This window comes from Gavialis gangeticus, unplaced genomic scaffold (assembly GCF_001723915.1).
Source record: "Gavialis gangeticus isolate Ggan-Ray unplaced genomic scaffold, GavGan_comp1, whole genome shotgun sequence".
Classification (NCBI taxonomy): Eukaryota; Metazoa; Chordata; order Crocodylia; family Gavialidae; genus Gavialis; species Gavialis gangeticus.
Window position 1 is genome coordinate 19,114,218 of NW_017728998.1, and position 11,647 is coordinate 19,125,864.

Sequence of the window (11,647 nt, forward strand, 5' to 3'; positions counted from 1 at the left end):
AGTCTGTCTTAATCATGTTCATCAAAAAAATTGAGTTTTGATCATTACTCCTCTGCTCATATTCAGACACAACATGCAAAAAAATCATTCAGATGACTTTACAGCCTTCTAAGGTAACAGCTGCAAGTAACTAGGCAACAACAAAGAATATAGTATTTTGCAGGAAGGAGGGATTTTATTTTTTTTTAATGATCTCACTCAGATGCCATGTTTTTCCCTTATAAGAAGAAAAATGTTCATTGAAAAAATAAAGCTATGAGTCTGCCATCTGTCACTTTCAAGTCATATGGATATATATATATCAACCTATGCTTTTCTCCATTAAAGGGGAAAAGAAAATTGCAGTACACCAGTATGTTGCACTTTTTTATACATTTGCAATTTACATTCACAAAAGGGAAAACATACTGGGTGTAGGTTTCATTAAACATAAACCTAATTCAATTGAAATGCTTTGATAATCATCAGGTCAGTGTTGACAAGTTTCAGTATCAGGAAAAGATCGTTTAATTTCAGACAGAAAATAACAAAACGTGGTTAGCTCTTGTGTGAACTAGTGCATCACTAGTGTCTTGGTGGAAGTAGGATGCCACTAGATTCTATTACCTACTAATTTTTAGAGGTTTTATTTGGGTGCAAATAGAGACAAGATGTAAGAGAAAACCTGGACTAACAGATATCAGCACAGGCACATGATTCTCTCATTGGGCAGGTAGAAATGATAAGCAGCAACACATCCTCTGATTAGAAATCTGGAACCATGAAGGGTTATGGAGAAGACAAGTCACTTTCAATTGCACATACCTGGCTAAAGCAAGGTGGTAAAAATAATCTCTCAGCTCCAAGCCAGGTTTAGTCAGCTGAAGTGGGGAGTAAATGCTGAGCTGCACGAAGCTGTGATGCCCTCTGCTGGTACAAAACTAACATCACGGAGCGAGCATCAGTATCTGGATCCTCTGCTCTGGAGCATACATGTGAAGACAGGCTCCAGTCAAAACCACCTCTGTACTGGGGGGGGGAATACAGTTCAGAAGACTTGGGATCCAGATCTCAGTGTGACATGAGTTTCTAGAGGCTTTGAGCAGCAGGCATCACAGCAGGCTCTGTGCCAGTCTCAGAGGCTGAACCAAGGGCATAGCCCCACTTCTTCATTAGTTCCTTGGAGTGCCTAACTCCAGTACACAGATAGCTGAGACATCACCACCTATGCCATGGCTCATCAGCCCCTGCTGGCAAGGACTCGGAGACTGGAATATGCATTTTTTCACTGTCAGGTATTTTCTTCAGCCTCTTGTCCCACATCTGTAGTCGTGTTTCCTGGGGTGTGGCATCGAGAGGTTGGGCGCTGGTGAGGACGCTCCTGCACGACTTCAGACATTTGTGTGCAGTGGGATGGTCGTACAGCAGGTGTCTCACTTCTTCAGTTTATCTCAGGTGGTCCATCTTGCTGACCACTGCTCTCCTGATGGCAGGTGGAGTGATGCCTGATATGATAAATATATAGTACATTGTCTGACCATCCTGTTTATCCAGGGACATGTAGCTGGTGTCATGCATTGAAAGTGAGACTGTCAAAACTGATTCGGCTAAAATTTAACTTAAGTTTATTTTGTTTCCAAACTCCATTCTACCCTTTCTTTTTGACACAAATGACCTGCTATTTCTTTTAAAAAGGAAACAAAAGAAATGCCAATAGCTTGGAGCCCTAGAGCGACCATGCAGCGTGGCCCTCAAGCAATGCTCAGAACCCAGCCTGGCCCTTCTAAACCAGGGCCTGCACATGATTCATTTTCCAATGGAAATCTGCAAGGGCGGCTGGGCTCTTGTGGTCCTTCGGAGATGTTTTCACTGTGCTATTCACTTTTCTGTAGTCAGGAAAGACAGGACATTTTCCCAGGAGTGCCCTGGAGGGGGCTTGGCCCCTAAGGGGAGACCTGCAGCATTTGCAGGGTCAGGCCCGGCACGTGCTAGGAAGAGAGAAGCCGCAGCTGCGCTCAGGGCTTCAGTCTCCCTTGCAAACAGTGGGGCTGGGGAGGTATTCCTTTTCCAGGATCCACCCAAAACCACAGCAGGAGTGAGGGCAGCCGAGAAGCCTTTGCCCTGCTATGCTCACTGCCTCCAGCAGCTCCGGGCTCAAGCAAGGGCAGTGCACAGGGTGCCGTGGGAGCGGGAGCAGGTCCAGCCCATGCTGCAGGTACCCGGGGCCGGCCAGAGCAGGGGGTGCGTGGGTCTCAGCCCTGCTGCCCCCTGGCCAGGGGCCGGGACTCACCCTCCCCTGCTTTAGGGCTGTAAGAAGCCCCGAGGGTTGGGGCAGGCTGAGGAGCCCAGCCCCCTCCATGCAGGCGCTGTCCACCTGGAAGAGGGCGCCTGGGCCCCCATTCACCGCGCCACGCTACGCAACCATGTGGCCACCATGGCCCGGCTTCTGGACACCGCGGGGCCGGAGGAGCTGGAAGCACCGGCTGGGAATGGGCTGAGAAACACCCCGCTCCTGCTGGCTGCCACTAGCGCCAGCTACCAAGTGGCAGAGCTGCTGGTTGGATGAGGGGCGAACATGGCAGCCCTGAATGCCTAGCAGCACGGCGTGGCAGAGTTGTGCACCATGCACAGGCACTGGGCTCTGCTCAGGTATTTCCTGGCACTCGGGGACCCCCAGGTCAACGTGTGCGCCAGGCTGATCACTCTGCTCCCGTCAGACTCGGACAGGGAAGCGCTGAGCACAGGCCTGCCCCTGGCACACCTCATGGACATGGCGTCCAGGGCAGTGCCATGTCCAGCTCCCCGCTTGCTGGAGCAGGGGCTGGTTCCAGTGGTGCTTGGTGTGCTTGGGAAAGACGCCAGCCATGCAGTGAAAGAACAGGTGCTGCTAAACAGGCTCCTGAGAGGCAGTGGTGGGAAGGAAGAGGTGGCCAAGCATGGAGGCATCCAGGTTCTTGTCTCCCTACTCAGCAAGGGGGCGGAAGGGCTTCTGGTTGGGGTGGTGGGTGCCATTTGTGAAATAGTTTGTGAAAAGGGCTTTGCTGAGGAACTTCACTCAGCCGGCACCATCTCAGCATTTCAGAGGGTGCTTGGTGCAGCTCGGAGAGGCAGCAGTAGCTGCCTGGGCACGGGGAGTGGAGAGCCCCTTGCTGAGGAGCCTGACTTTGATGGCTGAAGCCTGAAAAAGCTGTAAAGATGATATGGGAAGCAGCACGGCTTCCTGTCGGGACTGGTGAAACTGGCTGAAGAATGCCGCTCCCCAAGCCTGATGATTGCATGGAGTGAAGCTGTGGCAAGTGTGACGGCAAACCATCCAAACAACCAGGCTGCTTTCCTCGCAGTAGATGGAGCCTGTAACAGCACGGGGTCCTAGGGGTGGCCGTGATCTCCCCTAGTGCCCCCTACCATGCCAAGTTGGTGTTAAAGCACCCTCACATCTCGCCTGCCACGTCTTTGATGTCAAATAAGTATAAGGGAGGCTGCCTTTTGTCCCTTTGGACGTGGTGCTCAGATGTATCTTGGTCCCTGTGCTATTTTGGGTGACTCAGTGCACTCCAGCCTTATGGGCTGTGCGTGGCTCCAACCACTCCTGTACCACGCCCCAAGCCTCGCAGATCTACCGGATGTTGTTTGTCTGTTTCACTCTCCTGCACCTCACTGGTGCTTCTGGCTTGCCTCGCAACCTGCGCCACCTTGCACTCATCAATCTCTGCCCCCTTTTGGGGGCTTCTCGCACTGCCCACTCTATGGGGCTTCTCGCTGTCCCCCTTTTCTCTGGGGTTACCACCGCCTTGGGGCTCAGGTGGCTGTAGCCATGCCTGGCCCCAAATCTCCTCCTCGGGGTCCCAAACCTCCCTGCAAGGCTCAGGCAGCCTCAGCCTTACCTGGCCTCCAATTCTCCACTCCACTTTTCGGGGCTGGGGTCAGTGCACCCCTGAATGCTGCGCCCTCCCTGGTGCCGGCATCTCCACACTACCGTGGAGCCCCTATGAGGCCTCCTCCATCCCCTAATAGCCTCACCCAGTCCTCCGGGGTTACCGCAACAATAAAACAAGCCCCTGGGCTATAATATAAAACTAAACCGCTCGGCCAACCTCCTTTGAGTCGCCCTCCGTGGGTGCTCCATCCTTCATTAATACAAGCAACTGTTTGCATTCACGCCTTTCTCTTTTGCTTAGTCAAGCAGTACTCCTTCTCTCTGGCTGCCAGCTGAGAGAGCACTCTTGGCCTCCAGTCTGTGCTTTATAGTAGTCGGCCCTGCCCCTTCCGGTCAGCTGACTCACCAGGCGTGGGCCCTTAGCGCCTCCTGGTTGCCCCTAGCAACTAGCACCTGAGCCAATACTCCTGCTTTTCAAGTAGCAGGCACCTTAGTGCCCTGCTACAGAGCCGTTCCTTTGATACACATGATGAAGTCAAAGGCCAGAGAAGTCCAGCAGCAGGCAATAAAAGCTCTTCACAGGTAACATGTATGGCAGGTAACATGTATGGCTGCTTTTGGCATCCAGATGCTGGGCCAGACTGCCCACAACCCAATCTGCTACAACTTCCATGTTACTTTTTTCCCCTAATGGTTAATGGTTCCTATTTATTAATCAAATCTCTCTCCCTTTACAGATATCAGACAGAACTGTTCCTGGAAATGATTTGTGCCAACTGGAAATGGTTCTCATTATACTACACAAGTTTGTTTTGCTCTATTTGGGTTTCTAGGTGTTTCAAAATGCAAATCTGTGTTGAACAAGATCAAAAATTACTTAAATAGCAATTAGGGATTGCTTTTTTTTATAGTAGGTGTCTAGGGAAAATGTAGTATGTCCATTAACGTGCAGACAGGCATTGTAGATTATATGGGGAAGGCAGTTCATAGATCAGCGGTTCCCAAACTGTGAGTCGCGACCCCAAATGGGGTCACAACATCAGCAGGTGGGGTTGCAATAAACATGCCCCCTAAGATTTCTGCTCCCACAGCAGGGTGTGGGGCTGTAGTCAGGCTGGACCAGCTCCAGGAAGGAGCCAACTCTGCAGCCCGGTGTGTGGGACCCACTGAGGGAGCGCTGCACCACCATGGCCATCAAGGTGAGGCACAGCAGCAGTGGTGCCATGGAGTTGTGTCCACGCTGCTGCCAGGTGAGTGGGGGGGTGCCTCAGCTTGGCAGCCATGGCAGCTCAGCACAGCACTCCCTCCCGCACCAGGTCCTGCCCTCTGGGCCTTGGAGCCCCTGAGGAAGAGTTTGGGAAGCACTGTCATAGATCCAAGAGAACATCCAGCACCTTAGCCTGACCTGTCACATCCTGGTAAAATAGGAAAGAAATATGAATCAGACCCTTTGTGTTTCTGCCATTTGATTTTTTTTTCAAAAGTTAATGGTTGCTTTATTGGAAAATCACAAGAAAGGAGAGAGCTTCTATGAGCAGAACCACACAGTTCCAGAGATAGCATCATCCTGTCCTATTTGTGTGATTAAGTGATCCTCAGAACCAAAGGTCCATGGGGTGTGTGTGGCACGGCTAGGAACACACGTAAGCTGAAGATGGATAGAAACCCACAAGGTTAAAAGTGTAACTCACATCTCAACACAGCTCCAGGAATGCTCTTTTTCTCCGTATGCGGTGATGAGTGTATTGATCTCTCCAGTTAGGTTCCAAGGGTTTGTAACACTAAGCAAATGCTGCATGATTTGAAGGTGACTTGCCTCGATTAGGGGAACTACTTGAACACGGGCAATTGTGGCTTGATTCCACAGGGTCACAACCAGGGGCCCAGGAGCAGACAAGGGCAAGGAAGCAGGGGTACCAATTAGAATCAGGAGTCAAGGGATCAGGAGCAGATGAATGAGGAGGTCAATGTCTGTAAGGGACTGAGATGTAGGCAGTCATTTGGGGTCAAACTACAGGCCAAGGAGCAGAGATCCAGACCACAACCAGGGGGCTAGAGAGGCATCTATAACTGTACAGGACTGGCATGTGGGCAGTTGCCAAAGTAAAGCCAGGAGTCAGTTGTTGCAAGATATGGGACTAGACTGCCATTAGGAACAGGGGCGGGGGTGGATTCAGGAACTGGCAAGTCTGGGACAAAGAGGTCAGCCGGCTGCATGATGTATATCATGTCTAGCCAGGCATTTATGTTTGATTTCCCTCCACCCTAACAAATGTAAATGTAGTGGTGTTGTCAGGGTGTTGGGCATGCCAGACATCCAGGTCTTGGAACCTGGACAGAAATCATGGACTAGGAACAAGGACGAAGCGAGGAAGCAGGGTCTTTGGAACAGGAAAGTAGGAACCAACAGGTAGGACATGGGGCTACACTTTATCTGCTACACTTAAATGGTGAGCCCAGGCCTGCCAGGGAACTACAAACCTCTCTCAGTTGTTAGAGGGAGGCCACTGACTGTAACAACTGAATCCTGAGGAAAATGGATGAAAAAATGGGAAGAAAGTTCAATAACCAGGGCTCCAGAGGGGAACACCAAGCAGAGAACACCAGCTAGTGCCCACTGCCTCTCAGACGTATCCAAGTTGCCTGTGGACGCTGCCCGGTGAAACTCCCTGGGTATGTGCACGGAGGAGCAGGAGGAAAACAGCCCTACAGTTACCTGGGTTCTCCCTGGCCAGGTTCTGCTTATTGATCTGGGCTTTGCCAGGGCCAGGAAGAAGTTGACCAGAAGGTATCAGGACTTAATGGACACAGGAAACTAGGGGTCAAGTCCAAGGCTAGGCAAAGAGGCATCCATCCTGATGAGAAGCTTGCTGGGCACTAAAGGGCTGGTGTTTGAAAAGCATCCAGCTGGCACCCTTGCGGGCAACTGGGGCCAGTCGGATGTAGGTAGGCTGCTGGCAGTCAGACCTGCTCAGCTAACCAAGGTCAGTTAGAGGCACTTTAGGCCTGCCTGCTGACACGATTTCTGTGGTGTGGCAAAGAGAGCGATAGTATTTCAGCACTACTGGCTCTTCCCCGTGTTCTTGTGGTCATAAATCACCTCTACCTGTTTTCTTTGCACCGGTAATATAGAACCACTGACTTAAAGTAAAGCAGTTATTTTTCTATCCCCCAAACAGGCTAGTTGAAGGAAACCCTCATGCCCAAAAGAATGTTTTGGAATTAGGTGGCACGTCACCTCTTATTCACCTACTGCAAAAAAGTCAGAGTCCGCATGTACAAGAAGTTGTGGCCGATGCTTTATGGGCCTTAGCTGGAGCTGAATCAGAATGTCAGAGGACAGCGGCTGAAGGCTTGGGTTTGTATAAGCAGCAAAAGAAACTCGCTCTCTGTTAGATTTGCATGTTAAATGCTGTAGATTAGAATTAGAGAATCATCCTTTGCAAATGTCAGGATGTGTCAGGATCATTTGCTCTTTCTAAGTATTGTGGATGAATTTCACCTCTGCGTTATGAACTGACACCAGGCTTGAGGCCCTTAGTCTACACTTGTGCTTATTTCTGCTTGTGCTTTCCAGAGTTGTAACAAAGCAAAATTGACTGGAATTTTATTTTCAGTACTGGCCACAAGGTTTCTGGTAGCATTAGTGAATTCTGACAGCATTATAATAGGATTTCCCTCTGCTTCAGTTTGAAAAAGCCCTGAGTATCCCTGGCAGTCTTGGAGCTGCCTGTTTACAAACTTCAAACCTGAACTGAGTGCATCTTCTCACCCCAAAGGGCTAGATATTATAATTAACATTATACTGGTAGTACTTACACAATTAATTAACATTAATTAACATTATACTGGTAGTACTTACACAGGAAAGTATCATATATGGTATATCGGAGTGGATTATTCTTGTCACCTACAAGGGTACTTTCTTGTCACCCTAGCTCAGAATCAGTGTTGTTGTTTCCAGTGGCACCTGCACTGTATTTGGCAAATTCCAAACATGAAAGAAGGCACAGTCCTTGCTCTGGTTTGAAAGTGGGATAGGAAAAGGGTTTCCATACACTAATACCTCATTGTTGTATTTTAGGAGTGAACATGCTGGTTGGTTTTTTACGCTCTGTATCATGGCAGCTCCACCAAATTGGAATAGAAGGACTCGGAGTATTTTTGCAAGGTCCTAGAGACATGAGAAATGCCATTTTCTCAGCAAATGGAGTGGACCATCTTGAAAGGATGCTGTGTTCTGAGAGAGAAAATATTGTGCTCAGCACAATCCGTGTTCTTCACCACATGTGTCTTGGTATTGGTATGTCTGTCATGTAATCCTTTAACATTTGGAGCTGTTAGGACACTGGCAGCATGCAAAACAAACTTATTCCTAAGGAGTTTGCTGTAATGTAGTTGCATCAGTTCTCATTGGATTAACTCACTTGAATAAATAGGATTTGCCCCCATGGGTGGCATTTCCCTTTCTGAGGAAAACTTAGGAAGATGTTTCTTCTTCTTAAAATAGGAAAAAGTCTTCCTTTTACATAAGAAAACAAGCCCAAAAGTTCATTTGATTATGTGCCATATTTATTTCAAACAATGTGTTTGGCTAGGAAGGGGAGAAGTAGCATCGTTGTTTGTTTGACAGACTAGAGAGAATGGATTTTAACTACTATTAAAACCCTTGCTAAAATGCAGGTTATAAAACGAGTCTCCAGAGGGAGGTATTTATCAGACTGTTACAGATGTAAGCTTGTCATTCTCGTAGCCAGGCAGAAGACCAAAATAACAAGACATTATTTTTACAAACTCTTGCAAGTGTGCGGTATGCCTTACAACACTTCAGGGTAAGGGAAGTGACTGGGATAAGTGTCATCCTTCAAAGTGTAAAATTCATCTTCCCACATTATCCATGAGTAGTTAGCTGTGTCTCTGGGTACAAAGCTATCTCAAGACTTTTCTTACCTACTCAAGGTGAAATTTAATTTTGGTACAGAGGGTCTTAAGATGCCCCACAATGAAACTGTGGGGCTTCTTAAAAAAGGGGGCATGGTGATTTGAAAATGACTCTGCAGGCCCAGAATATACCAGGGTATAAGGAGTAGGAATATTGAAAAGTTGTCAACATTAGAGATACTTGACACACAACTGTGCACTGCAGATGTAGTGGCTCAAACCCTGCTGTAGGACATGTGTTGTCTGCAACTGCTATTGTAACGTGTGGATTAGAAGAGTGCTGTGGAAGGATTTGTATTGCGGCCCTCCTCTCGGCTGGAGGACTGAATTCAATGCCCTGTGGAAGTCCCTTGACAGAAATGCCATGGTGTGATTCACCTTCCCACCTTGCTGCTTATACTGCTTGCACTCTTCATGGATTTCAGACAGTGTATTTTGCTAGGAAGAGAAGTGACATTGTCCTTGTCCCTACTGGGACAGGCTTTTAACAACTATAAAAACTATTGCAAAAAACATTGCAAAAAGAGCCTCTGGAAAAGTTGGCTTAGCTTGCTTGTATCCCATATATCTGGTTCAAAGGGGCATGTGTCTGAGGGGACAGATTCCATTATGAAGCATTATAGAAAATTTAAATGACAATGTTTGTTTAAAAAAAGGGTTTAAAAAGATTAACCTTTACTTTTTCTTCTCCAACTTGGTTCTTAGGCTACATTCCACACTACAAGAACCAAATAGCAGTTGCTAATTCCAGGGGTCTCAAGGGTTTGCTAGCATTGATGATACATTCTCAGTCTGAAGCAATCCAGGCAGAGGCAGCCTACACCCTGAGTGCTGTGGTCCTAGGTAAAGCACACTGAATAATACTCTAGCCTGAGTTAAGCTGCTAACAAAAATGATCAGACAGTAAAGCAGAGCGTGATACATGCTTGGGAGGAAGTGGTGTTGGGATCACGCTGAGCACTGTGGGGAAACAACCAGCCTGGTGGTTAGAACAAAGGATCCAGAGAAAGCTCCAGGGTCCTTTCCTTCCTTGTGACCTTGGAGAAACCCTCTAAACTTTCCATGCCTCAGTTTATTCTAGTAAAAAATAAATTTAACACTGTCTGCCTCCTGTAGGTTAGCGAGGATTAATATTTGTAGAGAGGTTTGCAATACTTGCATAAAAGAAGTTTTGCAAGATCAAAGTACTGTTAGCAGCAAAAAATCATTTGGCTACTCCAGATATGCCACATGTACAGTTGCCTCATTCCAAAGTTAATATGGCAGTGATATTTAAACAATTCCCTCCTCAATTTCCAAATATTGTATTAGCTAACTTCAGGCAAAGGAGCAGAGTCCTAGCATATGTTGGTCTTTACTCATTTTGAAAATCAGCTTCTTTAGGGGGTATTAAAAAGAAATGACCTCAAACCAGTAAAGTCTTCTGTCCCCATGCAACATGCACCTTTGTTTAAAAAAACAAAATATGGGGTGGACTAAGCAATGTTCACATTTGAACCAAATCGCCAAAGAAGAATATTAATTATTAAAACCACTGATTTCCCCCCTGAAGAACTAAGATAACTTGGACCAGTTGTCCAGATGCAGGACAGTGATCCAGTGCAAACTTCAGATTGAGCAACAGCTATTTAAAATACAAAGAACCAAAGACCTACTTGTCCTAACTCCCAGCCTCAATACCCTCCACCTCTATCTTTTTGGCAATTGTCTGAGACGGATGCTCAGTCTCCAGCCCGCAAGCCACATGTGGCCTGTGAGGCTCCCCATGGGTCAGAAAATTTGGCAGTGGGGCATCAGTGACAGTATGGACACCCTCCCCCTTGATAGATTTCCAAACCCCAAACCCTACACATCAAGTTGGAGCTGGGCAATGCCCCTTGTTCTCTCTTGCCCCTACTTGGCTGAGTTCGGGCCGGACCATGCCCCTTTTTCTCCTCCCTGTGGCTGGATTAGGGCCATGCTGCACCCCCTCCTCCTTGCGGCTGGATCAGGGCCATGCCACCTCCCCACCACAGAGCTGGATCAAGCTCCCTTCCCCCGTGGGCTGGGTTGGAACCAGGCTTCTCCTTTGTCCTCTTTTACACAACTGGATGGGACCTGCCCACCTGCCCCAGACACTGATCAAGATACTTACTGGGCACTAACCATTCCACCTGCCAGGCAAAAAAGGTTGAGCACCACTGGTCTGAGATGTCACATGCTGGTCACACAGTATCTTCAGCTGTGTAAGTATCTGTACTGTACCAGGAAAACCTGGTGAATGAATAGTCAGTATACATGCACAAATTGCATTGTGTCAGTCTTGTATGGCAATCATACTTTACCCTAGGGGAGCCTTAAAGCAATTTACACACATTAATGAACGTAGCTGTGCAACTACTCTGTAAGGAAGACTAGTTTTAATTATCCACATTATACAGTTAGAAAAAAGTGACAAAGTATACTGTCTAACGTGATGTAGGGGATAGCTGCCCTGTCCATCTTGCCAGTCCTCTATCTTCTTTACAGGGAACCCTTACTGCATGTTATTGCAAAAGGTGTAAGAAAGCATGCTTGTGTTTCCATTTCCAGAAGCAGGTGCTTACATAAGGCTACTTAAGGAGTGATACAAGGGTAAAAAAGGTTTTCATTTAGCCGTGTCCATTTTACAGGTTGCATAGAAACTTGTAATCCCACGGTTGTGGTGCAATTCAGTTTTGGCAGGCCAACAGTTTGTCTCTAGACTCTTTGCTTTATGTATTTCATTTTGTTAACTGCATGCCAGTTACTTCACTTATCTGACCAATGAATGGTTAATTTGCTTCTAGAAAAAAAGCCCCAAACATTACTTTGAATAATCTAAACTGTCTC

At 47.5% G+C, this 11,647-nt stretch overlaps 1 protein-coding gene across 1 annotated transcript in view; it reads left to right on the forward strand.

Moving 5' to 3' along the window:
* Positions 1 to 4,368: 4,368 nt before the first annotated feature.
* The window catches only part of LOC109289281, a 13,591-nt gene continuing 6,312 nt past the window's right edge, over positions 4,369 to 11,647 (forward strand). The window contains exons 1-4 of the mRNA XM_019505274.1: positions 4,369 to 4,438; positions 7,036 to 7,214; positions 7,941 to 8,159; positions 9,503 to 9,640. Of these exons, the coding sequence (XP_019360819.1) occupies positions 4,383 to 4,438; positions 7,036 to 7,214; positions 7,941 to 8,159; positions 9,503 to 9,640 (592 nt within the window). The 5' untranslated portion in view covers positions 4,369 to 4,382. The remainder of the gene's footprint in view (positions 4,439 to 7,035; positions 7,215 to 7,940; positions 8,160 to 9,502; positions 9,641 to 11,647) is intronic.